The sequence below is a fragment of the Nuphar pumila genome, chromosome 2 (assembly GCF_984573655.1).
Source record: "Nuphar pumila chromosome 2, dmNupPumi1.hap1.1, whole genome shotgun sequence".
NCBI lineage: Eukaryota > Viridiplantae > Streptophyta > Magnoliopsida > Nymphaeales > Nymphaeaceae > Nuphar > Nuphar pumila.
Window position 1 is genome coordinate 108,150,877 of NC_143250.1, and position 17,943 is coordinate 108,168,819.

Sequence of the window (17,943 nt, forward strand, 5' to 3'; positions counted from 1 at the left end):
GCAAGATTTATGGAATTTTTTCAATTTCTCGTGAGTTTTTGAAAAACGAGAAATTGCCGATAAAAACGTCTGTCACTATGGTTAACGGATAACAAAAAATGATCGATATTTGTTTAGCAGTTTCCAAGAAACCAGAGGCATATATCAGTAAATTCAGAAATATAGGGGTTATTTTGGGATTATAGACAAAATGTTCGACCTAAAGGAAAATTTCCTTGGGCTGAAAAAGTACAAACCAACCAAATACTTACGGTTCAAACTAAAACACGATCTAGCGTAAGGACATTAGATTTCTGAACAGGAACCTCGCAATCGATAAACAGTGAGAAAAATTGACCACAAAGTATCAAAGGAGCCCATAACCATTCCCCAATCAACAGACCCAAAGTCCCAATTCACCACAGGAAGCCATGGCTGCCAAAATTCTCCTCTCTCTTCTGCTCATCTTCTGCTCCTACTCTGCAGCATCCTCCCAACAACAGAAACGCATCTCCTCTTTCTCTCTGCTTGACTCCCCATGGCGTATAGACCAGAACCAAGTCCTCGCCTCCCCCAATGGCACCTTCATCGCCGGATTCCGGCCCTTACCTTCCTCGCCGCAGCTCCATATCTTTGCAATCTGGTACAGGAGTGCTGCAGACAGGACAATAGTGTGGGCGCTCAACCGCAATGCACCTGTAAATCGCTCATCGTCTCTAATCTTCTCCTCCACTGGAGAACTCATCCTCAATGACTCCGCCACAGGCCAGAACCTTTGGGCCAACGCCACAACCAACCAACCCAACTCAACGAAGTTGGTCCTAGATGAGGATGGCAACCTCCATTTTGACAATTGGATGAGCTTCAATTATCCAACAGACACCATCCTCACCAACCAGCTATTCCCGCCGAGCCGGATCCAGCTCGTCTCCAGCCGAAGTCCGACCGACTACGCCTCTGGAAGCTATCAGTTTATCAACGCCAGTGTTCTGGCCTTCAACAAATCAGATCAGTACTGGACCAGCCAGAGCACCTTTACGAACCTAACATCTGATGGAGTGCTGCACATGCAGAACGGTCAATTGGTAACAGCAGATCTCGGCAGCCCGAACAGGCTGCACAGACTAACTCTGGAGTATAATGGGAACCTGAGGATCTACAGCCTGGACCCTGGCTCAGGGAATTGGACCATAGTCTGGCAAGCCATACCAGAAGTTTGCAACGTTCATGGCACCTGCAGCCCGAATTTCGTGTGCAAGAGCAATTCCATCACCAACATCCCCTACTGCCTCTGCCCACCCGGATACCAGCAGACCCCAGCAGGCAGCTGCAATCTGAAAATCCCACTCTCAGCAGACCCCAGAGAAAGCAAATTCCTCAGACTGGATTTCGTGAACTTCACCGGCGGTTCAAACCAAACCAACCTCAGACCCCAGAATCTCGCTACATGTGAATCTATGTGCTTGGCCAATCCTCGGTGTCTCGGCTTCACTTACAAAATCGACGGCAGTCAGTACTGCGTCCACCATATCGATCGACTCCTAAATGGATACTGGTCTCCAGATACGCAAAATGCTGTGTATCTTCGTGTATCTGTAAATGAGAATGCAACTTCAAACTTCACAGGGCTGACCACATTGGTTGAGACAAGATGTCTGTCTCACATCCGCCTTCCAATCCCTCCGAAGCAGTCCCAAACAAAGACCAGGAACCTTGCCATTGTCTCCTCCTTCTTCGCCATCGAGCTCATTGGTGGTATCGCATTCTTCTGGACCTTCATTCGCAGGCAAAGCCGCTTAGCACGCACTTTCGGCTTTGAACTCCTCCCAGCAGGAGGGCCCAAGCGCTTCTCTTACGCCGAGCTCAAGGCTGCTACAAACAACTTCTCTGATAAGATCGGTGAAGGCGGATTCGGCACCGTTTACAAAGGCCAGCTCCCAGACCAACGGATGGTGGCGGTGAAACGCCTGAAGACGTCCCCTCGCAGTGAGGCTGAGTTCTGGGCAGAAGTTGCAATTATCGGCCGAATGCATCACCTCAACCTTGTTCGCCTGTGGGGATTTTGTACAGAGGAGCAAAAGCTGCTTGTCTTTGAGTACATCCCCAATGGCTCCCTGGACAAGCACATGTTCCCTGCTGCAGTCAGGCATCAAAACCAGACGGCTTCGAGCCCCCAGAAGCCCATGCTTGATTGTAGCATACGTTACCGGATTGCCGTGGGTGTAGCAAGGGCAATTGCCTACCTTCATGAGGAATGCCTTGAGTGGGTGCTCCACTGTGACATCAAACCAGAAAATATCCTCCTGGAGCATGACTTTTGCCCAAAAGTATCAGACTTTGGATTAGCCAAGCTCTCTAACAAAGAAGATATCTTGAGCATGTCCATGATGCGAGGGACGCCTGGATACATGGCCCCAGAATGGCTCGGACGAGAACCAATCACAGTGAAAGCAGATGTGTACAGCTTTGGAATGGTGCTGCTCGAGATAGTGACCGGGATTCGGAACTTCAAGCCACCGCAACATTCGATAGCAAGTGATGACTGGTTCCTTCCACAGTGGGTGTTCGACAAGGTGTACAAAGAGAAGAATATTGAGGACATTCTGGATCCGCAGCTTCTGCAGACATATGACAACCAGCAGCACCTTGTGCTGATTGACAGAATGATTAAAACAGCAATGTGGTGCCTGCAAGACCGGCCTGAACTGAGGCCTTCAATGGGAAAGGCTGCCAAGATGCTGGAAGGGAGAGTAGAGATCACGGAACCAGGAAGACCCGCCATTTTCTACTTAGCAGATCCTGAAGATCAATCACGCATCAAATCCCCACAACTATGTCACATAGGTGTGGGTGTGGATGCAGGTGCGGCACTTTAAAAAAACTTGGGTGGGATGGGGTGGGGGAGGGGGAGGATATATATATAATTTTTAACAGTTTTAAGTTAACACCAAGTGTGTTTGTATGCATTTACGTATTTGTATATATAATATAAATAAAAATGAACTTGATTAGGGTTAACTGAATCTACTTTTAGATAGAAATGGACCTCAGTGTGATTGACTTCACCTAACCCAAAGAAAATTGTGTTCAAGTGTCGCACCCGCCTCGGTGCAGGTGCAGTCCCCTGTTAGAAAGAGTCCATGTGACATAGCCCCACAAAAAATGGGTGTATAACCATTCCTAGGGGTGGCAATCGGGTCGGGTTGGCGGGTCGACCCGGCGGGTTGGCGGGTCGACCCGGCGGGTTGGCGGGTCAGCATACCTCAACCCGAACCCGAACTGTTTATTAAACGGGTCGGTTGTGGCAAACACGAACCCGACCCCTTTATTAAATGGGTAACCCGACACGACCCGCCAACTCGGTTAATAAACGGGTTGGCGGGTCAGGTTGGCGGACGGGTTGACCCACCCGCCTAACCCGTTTATTAAACGGGTCAGCTGGGTTGGCGGGTTGGCATACCCCTAACACGAACCTGACCCGTTTAATAAACGGGTTAGGCGGGTCGACCCATTTATTAAACGGGTTAGTTTAAGCCCAACCTGAACCCGCCTAAGAGGCGGGTTGGCAGGTCGTGTCTGGTTTTGCCACCCCTAACCATTCCCTTAATAATTTCAAAGGAAACTGCATTGTGAGTTCCAAACACAAAACCCCTGTTTCATATGTTGCAACTTTACCATGACAGTCAATGAAAACAATAATCATGGCTGATTTCATTTGTGAATACAGTTATGTATGGTTCATTTGCATTGCCTGTTTCAACATTCAATACATTTTCCAGTTTAGATGGAGAAAACTAGGGAACCAATTACAGACAAGTACAAGGTATGAGCAGGCACCACAAAAAGTAAAGCATGAGAAAGACATTCAATGGAAAGAACAATCATGAAATAACTTTCCACTTATGTCACATAGGTGTGGGTGCGGGTGTGAATGCGATGATGCGGCACTTTAAAAAAACTTGAGTACAAAACAACAAAGAGAATGAGAGAGAGCTGCTTACCGAATTCAGACGCTGGCGACAACGAGGTAAGACTCCTCCCTTTCTTCTTGTTCTTCTTTTTCATCTTCTCCTTTGTTTCTTTTTTCGTTCTCGACAAAGGAGGGGGGCGGCAGCCATGGCTGCCGGCGATTTTTTGTTAAACGAAAAAAAAAAACAGAGGGTTATGAGAGAGAGAGGAGGGGGGGGGGGGGGGGGGGAGGGGGTTGGCCGATGCCGGTGGTCGGCCAGCCGGCGCTGGTGGCCGGCCCCTCTGCCACAGAGAAGGAGAGGGCCGGCAGAGGCCAACCCTTTGCATTTGTAAAAAAAATGGAAGGGGCAGAGCCCCCTTCTGCTTTTAGGTTTTCATTTGAAGAGGATCGGTTTGGTTCGGGTGTGACTTGGACCAAACCGGGTTGGTCTGGGTGCAACCCAGACTGAGCCTGTCGGTCTGGGTCATGTCCAGACTGAGACAACTTAAACAAAAAAAGGGGTCGGTTCAGCCTGGGTGGTCGGTCTGGGTCGCACCCAGACCGACCGCAGTTTAAAAAAAAAATGTTTAGACCGGTTCAGACTGAACCAGTTTTAGCCGAACCGGCTCAGGTTGGGTCGGTTCAGACCGAACTAGTCTGAACAAAACCGGTTTGGAAATTCAAATAACAAAAACAAAGAACAACTAATATTCAGTTGACTATGTCAGAACTAACTAACTAAGCTAAATGAATTAATCCAAGCAAACTAATCTAAATTACTGAAATGAAATACAGGAAATCACAAACTATGTTCTCTAAAACCCACATGTCTAATCGCTCCTTGCAGAATGAATTTTTCAGTGAATCCTAAAAAAACAGTACGTGAATCCTATATGTACTAACTATATTAATCATATATTTACTTACTAATGGTCAAAACATGATTGACTCAAATTATACTCTTACTTCAAATTCAGTAGTTGAAGAACTACAGACAAGATAGTATGACTCTCGCAACCATTTCATAGTGGCTCATCAACATCTCTAAGTAAATCATAAAATCTATTAACTGCATTATTTGTTGCTTCTTCCTCTACCCCAGTTGGTACATGACTAGGACCCATAGCAGAACCCAGTTCTGGTCCTGCGGCATCAAATATCAAATTCACATATGGATTATCGTGCACCACATCCACCCGTGCATCAAAATTGTTCCAAAATTCTTCACCATGAAGCGTCCAATTCTGATAACCACTGATAAAACCCTTCTTGTATAGATGATGTCTAACACCATGAGGTTCTACAAATCGATTGTTCTTACACATCGTGCAGGAGCACCTGATCCGACCGGTGAGATCCATTGTACTGACACTTGCCGCTGCAAATTCAATAAAACTGCCTACACCATCCATATATTCAAGCGACACCTCATTATCAATTATCCTACGGTACATTCATTCACGGTTTGCAATCATTTTGTCTCATGATATTACGAATATTATCTTAACCAGTTAAAAGAAAATTATAATAATGCTATGATAGAAGAAAATATTTAATTTATCATGCATTGATGGTGGATGTAATGATTTGATATATATATATAATGTCATTCACCTCTAAGAAAACTACTGTCAAGCAAAAGTAGTTTTCTATACATTCAGATAAGATTACAAAGTAGGTTCCATTTTTTTAAGTTAATGAAAATGAAATGATTGATTTCTCCTTATTGGTTTGCTATAATTTGCATATGTCATAAAGTCTTCATTTTGCTTGTTGCTTGTGTTGAGTTGGTTAACACTTTGTTGTGGTTTACAAATCTGTTAGAAATTCTTATTTGGTGATGGTTGGTGAGCAATTTTTTGTTTCAGTTAATGCGTAAATTTTCTTCCCCTCTCTACCACAAACATGCTTAACATAAAATGCAATTCCATGAACTATTATGCATGCATTAATAATTCAATATTTTCGTGTGTAACACCATCACATCATATTTACACACATCACAAGGATATTTAGAAAGATAAAATCACATTCACAAATACGATACATTCATTTTAAGCATGTTTTCATGATACAATTTTACATATAATGCATAATCAAATCGAAAATAACTTCATGCAAGCATGGATAGTCATGTCAAACATTGCAATATATTCTATCATTCATATCACAACAATGTCAAACATGTACCTGCAGCAAACGCACTCCAATATTCTGCTAACTACAACTATGACTAGCATGGTCTCTAAACTATAAAGATAAGAGCACTTCTATTCTCATACATTCAAATCATGCTCAGCATGATCTCCAAACTCCAGCAAAACAATCATAAATATCTACAACTAAGTGAGTGTGTGAGTAGAAAAGTTTTGCATCCAAGAAAGTAAATAACATGAGATGCACTTGCATCACTTACTCACCACGGGTATTTACCTGATTTGCATGCTTTTGGATTTGCATTTTTCTTGTTTCTTTTTGCATGCCATTTTAAGCCACATGTGATGCTTAGCATTAAGCATCACGCATTTTGCTTTGCTACACACCTGCAATAACAAAAATTGTCGGTCAAAGACAAAGACACAGGCAGGGGGCTTCGCCTCGCCCTGCCTGACGAAAGAGGAACACAACAGGGGGTAGAGCCCCCTCCCCCTATCAGCAGAAGGACCACTCAGGTAGGGGCTTCGCCCTCCCTACCCGACGAGAAAAGACAACAGCAGGGAGACAGAGCTCTTGGCGGCCGAAGAAACAAAGTGGACAGGGGGCGGAGGGGCTCCGCCCCGTGCCGACTGAAAGAACCAAGGACAAAGGGCTCTGCCCCCTACCAACCGAATGAAAACAAAGACGGGGGCTCAACCCCCACCGAGAAGCAACAGCAACAGGGGGCAGAGCCAAAAGAGAACAAAAGCAAGGAGTTGAACCCCCTGCCGACCAAACGAAAACAAAGGCAGGGGGCAGAGCCCCCTGCCAGCCAAGCAAACACAAAGGCAGGGGGTGGATCCCCCTGTCGACCGAGAGAAAACAAGGGCAAGGGGCAAAAAGGACCAGCGACAGGGGGGCGGCCCCCCCTGCCGACAGGTTGGAAAGAGAGACAGGGGGGAGGCGCATGTTGAAATTGAGATAGAGAGGGAGCTTACCTGAGGAGGAGGTCGGCGGTGACAACTCCAGCGTCACAGTAAAAACACAGAAGGAGAAGAAGAGGGCAACGAACGAAATGTCAGGGCGCTGTCGGAGAACCCAGAAAGGGTGCGAGGGTACGGGAGGCAGTGAACAAGCGAGCTCACCGGCGTGGTCACTGGTGGACTTCGGCCGAGTTGCCAGAGCGGGAGGAACATGCGATGTGTCATCGGCGGGGTCGCTGAGGGAACAAGGGAAGATGGCGGCGATCAAAGAGGGGGTGGCTGATGGTCGATGGTCATCGGTGGCAGCAGGGAAGAAGGAGCCAATGGTGGTGTTCGAAGGGGTGGCCGGTGGCTTCGGTCGTCGGCGTCTGCTCGAAGGATGGGAGGCGACAGAGGGGAACGAGCGAGGGAGGAGAAAGGGAGGTGGATCGACGGAAAAGGAGGGAGAGAGAAAAAGCATGAGAGAATTTTGCTTCCTAGATAGACCATTTTACATTGAAAAGTAACGATGGATTAGCGACATAACAATTCTGTCTCAAAATCCGTCGCTAATTAGTGACGGATTAGCGACGAAAAAATTATGTCGCGAAGTTGCGATGGAGTTTGAGACAGAATTTTTTCGTTGTTAATTCTGTAACTAATTCTAATTTTAAGGATGACTGGTTTTCTCTAGCTAATCCGTCGCAAATTTGCGATGAATTATTTTCGCCGCAAATTTGCGATAAATTATTTTCGCCGCAAATTTCCGTCGCTAATTAACATTTTTCTTGTAGTCTTGATGCTTAACAGAATGGTTAAAACAGCAATGTGGTGCCTACAAGACCGACCTGAACTGAGGCCTTCAATGGTTAAAACGGAATGGTGCAATGGGAAAGGTTGCCAAGATGCTGGAAGGGACACTAGAGATCACAGAACCAGGAAGACCCACCATTTTCTACTTAGTTGATTCTGAAGATCAATCACGCACGGAAACCCCACAAAAAATGGGTATATAACCATAACCTTTTTCATTTCCAGGGAATTGCATTTGTGAGATTCCAACACAAAACCCGTTTTTCATATGTTATTGTTCCATGAAGACCATGACATTCAATGGAAAGAATAATCATGAAATAACTGATTCCATATCCGAATATATCATATCATTTCTTTCATATTTTCATTTCAACACAGTTTTCAGTTTAGATGGAGAAAACTAGGGAACCAATTACACACTTACCAAAATACAGAGTATGAGCAGGCACCACACAAAGTAAAGCATGAGAAAACCATGATGATAAAACTCGCAATAAAAATGAAATGGTAGTAACACAATAAGGTCTACACCCATGCAAAGAAAATGTGATTGCCCAATTAGCGCAGGTACCCAACACCCGACCAAGACTTTCATCAATTCACAATGAAAGAGCAGCCTCAGAATCTTCTCATAGGAGGGGTCCTAGAACGATAACCACATGGAGACCTGCAGAGGTGAGTACAAGGGTCATAATGAACGTAAGCAATACAGGGTGGGTGCGGTTCAGCTTGAACTATAACAAGTAGCTACAAAAGAAATAGTATGCATTAGGGCAGCAACCTCCTCATGTTCCTGCGCCTGAAGGGTCCATTGCTGAAAGCCCAATCAACAGAGATGGTTTGCATGAGAAGTTCAGTCCCATTCAGGTTCTCTATGGCAGAGCGGGCTTCCTCTATGTTCTCATAATCAATGCATAACCCTGTTTGAAAAACAATTTTACTGATATCACATTCAAGCAAAATGTATGTCATTAAACATAATTATTAATATGGTAAGTGTTGTGGAAAAGAACCAATATACAGAAACAATCAGAAAGATTTTCCCAGCCTTTGAGAAGAGGTAAAAAATAGCTCTAACAGATCAGCACAAAACCCCATTAATACAAAAATGAAGTGGCAGTGACAATGAAAGATGACAAGTTTGTGACAGTGAGATTTTGTGAGCTTCCAGCTACTGGCACAGAAAAAGGTACAGTCCAACATGAAAGATTTCAGTTTAATTGCACGAAGTTGCAAAGATTGGTAGAGTAGGAGACATGGAAGTGCATGTGCGTGTTTGTGTGTGTCGTGAGAGAGAGGAAAATGGCAGGCGTCTGTTTATTCAAAAGGGTGGTTAATATTTGGTGTTATTGAAGGCACCAAATTATACGGAACTATTGAGCTGAAAATCATAGGCTTTAGAGTTTTTTTGTAAATTAAATATTATGGATGTGATCTACAATGTTTGTTTAGTGGGAAGAGTTTTGAATCATGTGATTATGACAAAGAAGCAGGTTTTTTAAGGGCTTCAAAAAGTAACGGTCCACAATGCACTAAAATTTCACGATTCAAAAAATCATATTGTTGGATCGAAATAACACGATCCAAGGTTTGAACTTAGCAAACAAATCTTCCTGAACACATCTATGTGGTCAGATTGAGTTGATAAAGCTTGAACTTGTGATTTTCAGTTCAATAGTTTCTTATAATTTGGTATGCACAAAGTTGTCAGTCGGAGCAGAAAGCGATTCGGGAAGCGAAAGCAGGAAGAGGCACTTTCAAAATTATAGGAAACGGGAAGTATGGGATGACTTAGAAGCGAACCAGGAATCGTCTCGAAAGTGACCTAGGAAGCGAACCGGAAGTGACCTAGGAAGCAGAAAAAAAGAAAAATAAAAAAATAAAAATAAAAATATAAAAAAAAAGGAGGAAGCAAGCTTCTCCTAAATGGGAAACGCGCTTCCCAAATTTTTTTTGTGCTTCTCAACACATTTCGGAACCACAATGTTTCGCACTTCCGAAACGTGCTTCCCCATTCCCTATGGCGCTTTCGGTAACTCTGGGTGTGCATCAAATATTATATATATATATATATATATATAGAGAGAGAGAGAGAGAATGATGGAGAGGTGCTGTTAGGCACAATTCTGATTTGGAAATAGCAGATATAGTCATACAAGTACAACAATGTCACCAGATTTTCCCAAGGATTGCTTGATTCTTTTGAAAACTTGACAAAATATTTTAAATTTCCTTTCATAATCTTTTGCCCATGCCAAAAAATAAGAAGAAAAAGAAAAAAAATGAAAATCTTAAAGATACTTCTGCAATTATCCTACATCTTGCAACATTGAAATTGTTAAAATGTACCTATTATATATATATATATATATATATATATATATATATATATATATATATATATATATATATATAAATTCTGTATATTACATCAATACCCGATAGGGGTATTTTTGTAATTTCATAGTTGTTTTAGAAAACAACTATTTTTTTTCTTTTTGAATAAATGTAATTTTTATTTTTTATTTTTTCATTTCTTTTTTATTCTTTTTGAGGACCTAAAGGGGCTCCAACATAGAAGTCGTTGGAGCCCCCAACGGTCACAAATGTGACCGTTGGGGGCTCCCAACGACTCTATGGGAGCCCCCTTTTGGCTCTCCTTTTGAGGCTCTTTGGCCCTCCTTTTTCCTCCTCTTCCTCTTGTATAAATAGGGGTGATCCCCTTGTGTATTTTCATCTTGGAGAGCTTCTCTCTCTTTTCAATAAGAGGCTTTGTATATTGTTGCCTTCTTAAAGGCTTGTGCTTGTATTGTCCCTTCGTGGACTTGTGATATTTTCTCTTTTATTCATTGTTGTATGTGCTTGTATGCACTCTTTATATTTCCGCAATATCTCATTACAGAAATGCTATCAACCCACTTACAAAATCAATGAAAGCAGGTATCTGTATAATGTTGCAAATAAATATGTGCATCAACACTATTTAAGCTGAGTGGACACATTTGAGAAACTTTGGCCAACCATGTTTTTTTCTACACAGCAATTCATTTTACTAGACACTTAATCTTTTCCTTCTTGTGTTTGTAATGATAATTGACCAAGCTCACAGTATGTTTGATTACTATAGAAAAATACTTTACAAGCGTTTCTGATATTGCTGAACACTGATACAGGTAAGATGCAAACAGGCCAAAACAATCAGTAACCTCTGTAAGTCAAAGATATTACACATAAATATGCCAAAAAACTGTCTCCTGAAACAAAGCTGAGATGGATGAATAATGACAATTTCATGAGGGAAAAGTTGGTGAATAGAAAAAGTGAGTGGCCTAAACTAGCACACTGTAGTTTTATGTAAGTACATTGTGACGAAAAAGAAAAGGAGAATCGTAACCTTAACGAAGACAGTGTGGCAGTCAAGATTGAGGTGCAAGTTCTTAATCTCTCCGCACTCTCCAAATTTTGCATGTAGGTCATCTTCTTGAGCCTCTTCATGAACCCCAGTAACCAAAACAATCCAATCCGCCACAGCTACATGTGGGGTACAACAAGGTTAATAGAATTACATGCTATGAAAAGCATGGAATCTCTCAAAATTGCACAGATATGATAAAAGACTAGAAGCATGATGATCAGAAAAAGAAATACTGACATTCAGTGGAATCACGAAATTCAAAGCAAAGAAAACAGCAAGGGAACCAGCTTATTTGCCAATAGAAGGTCAAGTGACAAACTCTAACAAAAAGCATACAAGTGTCCATGATTAGATCAGTTTAATTTGACCATTAAATCCCCTAAGTAAACAAGACTAAAAATATGATGGTCGTTACAACTTTCAGACAAAGAAGGCCTCTTCAAGTTATGGTTGAACTACGGTTGCCAGAAAAGCAAGAAAAAGTAGGAAGCAATGCAGGAACCAGAAAGGGAAAGAAAAACGTTTAAATTTTAAGAGAATTCAGGAAGCCGAGAAGAAAAAGGAAGCATGTGAGGAACCATTTGGAAAGTGAAACAGGATTCGTGTGAGAACTGGGAAGCAAGGGAAGAAAAAGAAAGACTAAATGGACATCAATGATCTGTAAGCTATATTAAGATGTCGCTAGAGCATTTTACAAAAAATAGCATGAAAATAAATATAAGCACATAACTAATTTCACATAAATACACCAAAAAAAACTAGACATGAAACCATAAAAAAACTAAAGACAAAACAGGAAAACCTAAATAAATAAGCCTAAAACTAAGAACCAAAACCCTTAGAAAATGAAGGAAAATGAGTGATAATGTCCAAAACTCAAAGACATAAAGAGTTCTCCATGTATATCTTACAAGGAAAGACAAAGGAATCAGATCCCAGGTTTTGGCTCTGCACAGAGTTATGGAGATGATACTTGAGAGAAGTGGAACTAGGGAATTAAGAAGATGTAATTACACACAGCTGCACATGCAAAATTATTGCAAAACCTCGCCTTCTTCCCCCTCTTCTTCCTCTTTTCTTTTTCCCCCTCTTTTTTTCAACTTTTTTTTTCTTCTTTTTTTCTTTTCCTCCTGTGAGCCAGCAAAATATAACGAAAAGCTTGACATGCTGAACAAAACTTCCATGGGTTCAAGTTTGCAGTTTGGCTAAACAAAAATAGGATTTTTTTTTTCATTCCACTTGCAATGCGATATTTTTCTTTTTGCTTTTCTGTTTCTCCCTTATAGACACAGACACAATTTTAGAAGTAAAGAACATAGAAAATAAGATAAATTTCATAAATTACTCGACAGCTTCCAAATCTTAAATGACACAGACTGGTCAGTGAATACTGGATATGATAATTCCTCTCCTCTGTCAGATTGCACGTTTGATGTACATGATAAAAATCAGTGGCTATTCTTTTCATCATAGGGTAGAAAGAGTAAATAGAAGTAATTTCAAATTCCCATGTAACAGTGGTAGCTTGAAAATCTAACTGGATGAACCATGACACCTCCTAGATATGGAATAACGGATAAATGTCACTTAAGACCTTGCTGTGTTAAACTTGTCCAATCTGGAGCAACATATAGAATAGTACATCACCAGAAGTCTTCAGCTCAACAAGCTACAAATACAAGCTGACAAAACAGTTCTAAAGTGAATATATGATTTATACATGAAATCAGCGACCTCATATAGCAAGACAATTCGTGTTACCCTACTCCCTTGGATGAATGCATTTTAATGCTTCAAAACTACTAGAGGTAGAATAGAACCTTCTTTAGCATCATCTGCAATTGTACTTACTCATAGTAAGCTAGTGTATTCTAAAGAAAATAAGTCTGTAACTAAACTGTTGAATTTCAGAAAGAAGTTACAACAGTTATATACAGCCACATGCATCACAACATAAGTCCATTCCTATGAACTCAGTTTTTCAGCAGTAGGGCTGGTAAACGAGCCAAGCTTGAAGTGTTCAAGCTTGGCTCATTCTTGTGGCGAGACAAGCCGCGTGAGTTAAACGAGCCAAGTTCAAGCTGGCTTGTTTACAGAAAAAATGCATTGTTTTTTAGCTGAAAGAAATAGGATTTACAAAAAAAAATGCATTGTTTCAAAGTTAGAAGTGATGAGATTTTATCATTAAACCTATTTTTTGCAAACCAAACAGTTCAATCATATGTTCTACATATACTATGTGATTAAAAATATATCAAAAATATAATTTTTACTACCCAATGAGCTCGTCCTAGTTGAGCCGAGCCGAGTACCTATTGTTCATGTTCAGCTTGCCAAGCCTATTCTACGAGTTTGAACAAGCACTTTACGAGCTTGGCTTGTTTCCCAGCCCTATTCAGGGATCCTGACGTTCATATTCAATATAACCACGTCCAGAGTTCACAACATTCATATCGATGTCAAAGGGATGTAACCAAGCTTGGACATGATTCCTTAGGTGTAACTCAAAGTTTCGAGCCAATCTTAAACATCACCTTACGCTGACTTTGCATTTCTCCTTTCTTTTTAACTTCTTATTGGTGATAGATGGTGACTAGACCAAGCACCCTCAACAGGGCTGGCTTGATCTTCCATTTTTTTTGTTACTTGAAGGAAATCAACCAGTCCTACAATTTCAATGATAAAAAAAAATATAATAAAACAAACTGTTAGCGCATCATCCATCATACATGCTGATGATGGAGAGAAAACTAAAAGATGGTAAAAAGGAATCTTTAAATTGGCCTCTTGAACCAAGCGGAGAAACAGATTAACCAAAATCTCCTCTACCAAGAATCCATATCACCTATCATCGTCATCAAGCCCCAAGATCCAGCATAAAGTGTCCCTTATACCTTAAATCACCCCATAGAAACAATCCAACACAAGTAGCGCATTCGAAAATCAATAAGTAAAACTGAAATGCAGATCAAACGTTTGTCAAAAAACACAAAAGCAAACCCTAGTTCATCCCAGACGAAGCAAAAATCGAACACCAAACAAACGGGAAAAATTAAATCAATGGGAAATAGAACGAAAGAAAGAGGGAAGGAGGGAGTACATCTTTGGGGGCCGAGGCTGCCGTTGGAGTCCAAGGAATCGAAGTCCCTGGCATCGAGACGGCTGCTGCGCTCGGCGTCGAAATCGCGGAAGCCCCTGCCCTTCGTCTTCTTGGGCCGAACTCCCCCGATGATGCGTAGATGGCAGAGCGGAGCTTCGGCTGCTGCAGCGACAGCTCCGTGTATTGGCGTATTTGTAGAATCAAACACAGAAAGCACACTTGAAGACGCCGTGGTGTGCGAGTGCAAGTGCTCGGCGTTCTCCTCAGCCGGTCGACACCCACGATGACCCAGGCCTTGAGACGGTGAACAAGACCCCAGGTAAACCTTAAGTGAAATTTGAGAAAGGCTAATAGCTACGAATCTCCCAATCATCTTAATGACAGCCTACCTTTTACATGACGAGTGAAAGGCAGTTACTTGCGATCTGTGTCAAACTCAGTCACCTAATGCGGGTAGACTCAGCTGTATCCAACATTCTTTTACTTGACCAATTGATATCAAAAGTACACTATTCACATGCTACCCTTTATCACAAGAATGAATCATATGAGTTGCAGATAAACACTCTTTTATATGTTGTATTTTCATGTACTAGACTATAATTCATCTTCAATTTTTTAATATATTAAAATTATCTTTATGAATATGTTGATCTCTTATCTATTTTATTGGTCATTTAATATTGTTATTTTGTTATTCTCTAATCATATGAGAGATGTTATATGCAAAATCAGCAATACACAAAGTCATAGAGAATCAAATTCATATATATATATATATATATATATATATATATATATATATATATATATATATGTGTGTGTGTGTGATCACATAATGTATTATCATACGTCAGAAAGAATAAAGACTCATTCCCTTCACATGTTGGGAATACAATCTCGGTGTTAGCCCTTTAGTAAGGAGATTCGCAATCATTTTCTTCGTCTAAATTATATCAATACATACCAGATGATTCTCAGTCATTTCTTTAACAATAAAGTATTTTAACTCTATGTGTCGACATGAGGTTGAGCTCTTGTTGTTATTTAAAAATGACACAATTATTTTATTATCACAAAAGATCTTTAGTGGTCTCTCAATAGAGTCTACAACACAAAGACCCATAATGAAGTTTTTTATTCAAATGGCCTAAGCCGAAGTCTCGTATAGAGCAATAAATTTTGCCTCCATGGTATGGGCATCAGTTGTAGACTGCTTTCCATTTCTTCATGAGATGGCACCACCTGTTAGTAGGAAAATGCATCCAGTAGTGAATTTTCTACTGTCGAAACATCCTCCTAAGTACGCATCAGAATATCCAATGACCTCTAGGTGGTTAGCTTTTCTATAGCTCAACATGTAGTCTTTCATTACTTGTAAACAGTGCATGACCTTCATTCCTACAGTAAATGCTATATCAGGTTTGTGCGTACTGCAAACTCCCAACCACTGAAGCATATGGGACACTTATCATTTAAGTTTTTTCAATATCATCCTGAGAACAATCCTTTAAGCTCAATTTATCCCCTTTCACTATAAGTGCCAAACTAGGAGAATAATTCTTAATCCCATATCTTTTAAGAACCTTAAGGATATAGGGTTTCTAAAAGAGGTCAAGGACACCCTTAGTTCTGTCACGATGGATCTCGATTCCATAAACATAAGTGACCTCACCCATGTTCTTCATATCAAAATGAGAGGAAAGAAAATCTTTTGTCTAATATAATAGACTCAAATAATTAGTTGCAAGAAGAATATTGTCAACATATAAAACCAAAATTATGAACTTACACTCACTAGTCTTAATATAAATGCACTGATTAAGTGAATCCAAAGTTCATAATTACCTTATTGAACTTCTTATACCACTGACGGGAGGCCTGTTTAAGTCCATAAATTGACTTTCTCAATTTGCAAACCAAATGATTTGAGTCATCTACACTGAAACTAGGAGGTTGTTGCATGTATACCTCTTCTTCCCAATCCTCATTCAGGAAGGCAGTTCACATCCATCTGATGTAGCTCTAAATCAAAATGAGCTACGAGGGTCATGATTATTCTCAATAATTCCTTAGTTGAGACAAGAGAAAAAAAAGTCTCATTTTAATCAATGCCCTCTATTTGTGTGAAACATTTTGCAACAAGTCTAGCCTTGTACCTCTCTACATGACCTTTAGAGTCTCTTTTGGTCTTATAGACCCATTTACAACCAACAGGTCTAACTCCATCAGGTTAAGGTACAAGATCTCACACTTGGTTTTTTGCCATAGAATCAAGCTCTTCTTTCGTGACATTGATCCATTATGTTGATCTTTCACTTTCAATAGTTTTTGCAAAGATGAAGGGATCATTCTCAATGTCTATGAAATTATTAGACTCTTGCAAATACACCACATAGTCTGAATGGGTAGCAAATTTTCTGGTTCTCGTGGACCTCCATACAGGTGCTACAGGTGATTCAAAAAGAATTGTATCTTATTGTTGTTGTATATCTTCATCAATAACTGACTCTATTTGGGATTGATTATTATTGATCGAACTTTCCCTGACATTATCCAAATGGACAATAATAGGAAAAACTAGGTCTTTATCTTTAGCAGGTATGAAACCTAAATTATGCATTTGCTCAAAATCAATATTTTGAGATGCAACTGTCCCAATTTCATGAAATCTCATTTTAGTTGTTTTCACTATCTGTGGTGTATAAAATGGACAATAAAACCTAAAGCCTTTTGACCTTTCTGGAAAACCAATGAAAAATTCACTAGTCGTCTTAGGATCAAAGGCTTTTATATGTGGGTTATACAATTTAGCTTCAGTTGGATATCTCCATATGCGCATATATAACAAAGAAGGTTTTTTACCTGTTCATAACTCGTAAGAAGTTTTCTGAATAGCTTTCGTAGGAACCTTATTCAAAATGTGCATTATTGTCCTAAGAGCTTCACCCCACAAGGTCAAGGAAAGGTTTGAGTGATTGAACATCGCACGAACCATTTCTTTAAGCGTACAATTTCTTCTTTTAGCTACACCATTCTGGTAAGTACTATCAGGCATGATATACTGAGGTACAATGCCTTCCTCTTTTACAAACCTTTTTAATGGCCCTTCTTTTTATCTCATTTTAGTGAAATGACTATAGTATTCGCCACCTCTATCAGACCTGACAACCTTAATAACTTCATCGGTTTGTTTCTTTATTTCTTTCTTAAAGTCCTTAACAACCTGAAATACATCTGATTTTTCAAATAATAAGTAGAGATACATATACCGTGAGTAATCGTCTATAAATGGGACAAAATACTTTTTACCCGTATAACACAGTGAAAAAAAGTCGCACACATCCGTATGCACTATCTCTAACTTTTCATTATTGTGTTTGGCATCTTTCTTATATGTATTAGACTGCTTACTCTTTATGCAGTCAACACATGACTCTATATTCATGAAATCAAGGGATCTAAGGATTTCCTCTTTCATGAGTCTCTAGACTCTCTCTTTTGAGATATGACCTAACCTCTGATGCTAAAGCAAATATGATTAATCTTTCTTTAGGCCACGTTTATTGTCAATCAATGTGTTCTT

General features: G+C 40.5%; 2 protein-coding genes across 2 annotated transcripts; one reads left to right on the forward strand and one right to left on the reverse strand.

Annotated features, from left to right (window-relative positions):
* The first annotated feature begins 410 nt into the window (after positions 1–410).
* Positions 411–3,777, forward strand: LOC149846635 (G-type lectin S-receptor-like serine/threonine-protein kinase At5g24080). Its single transcript, XM_089991942.1, has 2 exons — positions 411–2,823; positions 3,707–3,777. The coding sequence occupies exons 1-2, from the start codon at positions 411–413 to the stop codon at positions 3,775–3,777; spliced, it is 2,484 nt and encodes an 827-aa protein (XP_089848068.1).
* A 4,595-nt stretch (positions 3,778–8,372) lies between these two features.
* LOC149846636 (RNA-binding protein Y14A-like) lies at positions 8,373–14,730 on the reverse strand. The gene is made up of 5 exons (XM_089991951.1): positions 14,358–14,730; positions 11,237–11,373; positions 11,029–11,050; positions 8,624–8,762; positions 8,373–8,509 (listed from the first exon to the last, which is right to left on the reverse strand). The coding sequence occupies exons 1-5, from the start codon at positions 14,728–14,730 to the stop codon at positions 8,461–8,463; spliced, it is 720 nt and encodes a 239-aa protein (XP_089848077.1). The 3' UTR covers positions 8,373–8,460.
* Positions 14,731–17,943: the final 3,213 nt, after the last annotated feature.

What these genes read in the sequence shown, in the direction of transcription:
- LOC149846636 (XM_089991951.1), bottom strand. Translation starts at nt 14,730, where the DNA reads ATGATTGGGAGATTCGTAGCTATTAGCCTTTCTCAAATTTCACTTAAG. An exon ending in CAGCCTCGGCCCCCAAAGAT is followed by an intron (nt 11,374 to 14,357) that starts GTACTCCCTCCT and finishes CCCCACATGTAG; the next exon opens with CTGTGGCGGATTGGATTGTT. An exon ending in GTTACTGATTGTTTTGGCCT is followed by an intron (nt 8,763 to 11,028) that starts GTTTGCATCTTA and finishes TTTTTCAAACAG; the next exon opens with GGTTATGCATTGATTATGAG.
- LOC149846635 (XM_089991942.1), top strand. Translation starts at nt 411, where the DNA reads ATGGCTGCCAAAATTCTCCTCTCTCTTCTGCTCATCTTCTGCTCCTAC. An exon ending in CCCACAACTATGTCACATAG is followed by an intron (nt 2,824 to 3,706) that starts GTGTGGGTGTGG and finishes TTGTGAATACAG; the next exon opens with TTATGTATGGTTCATTTGCA.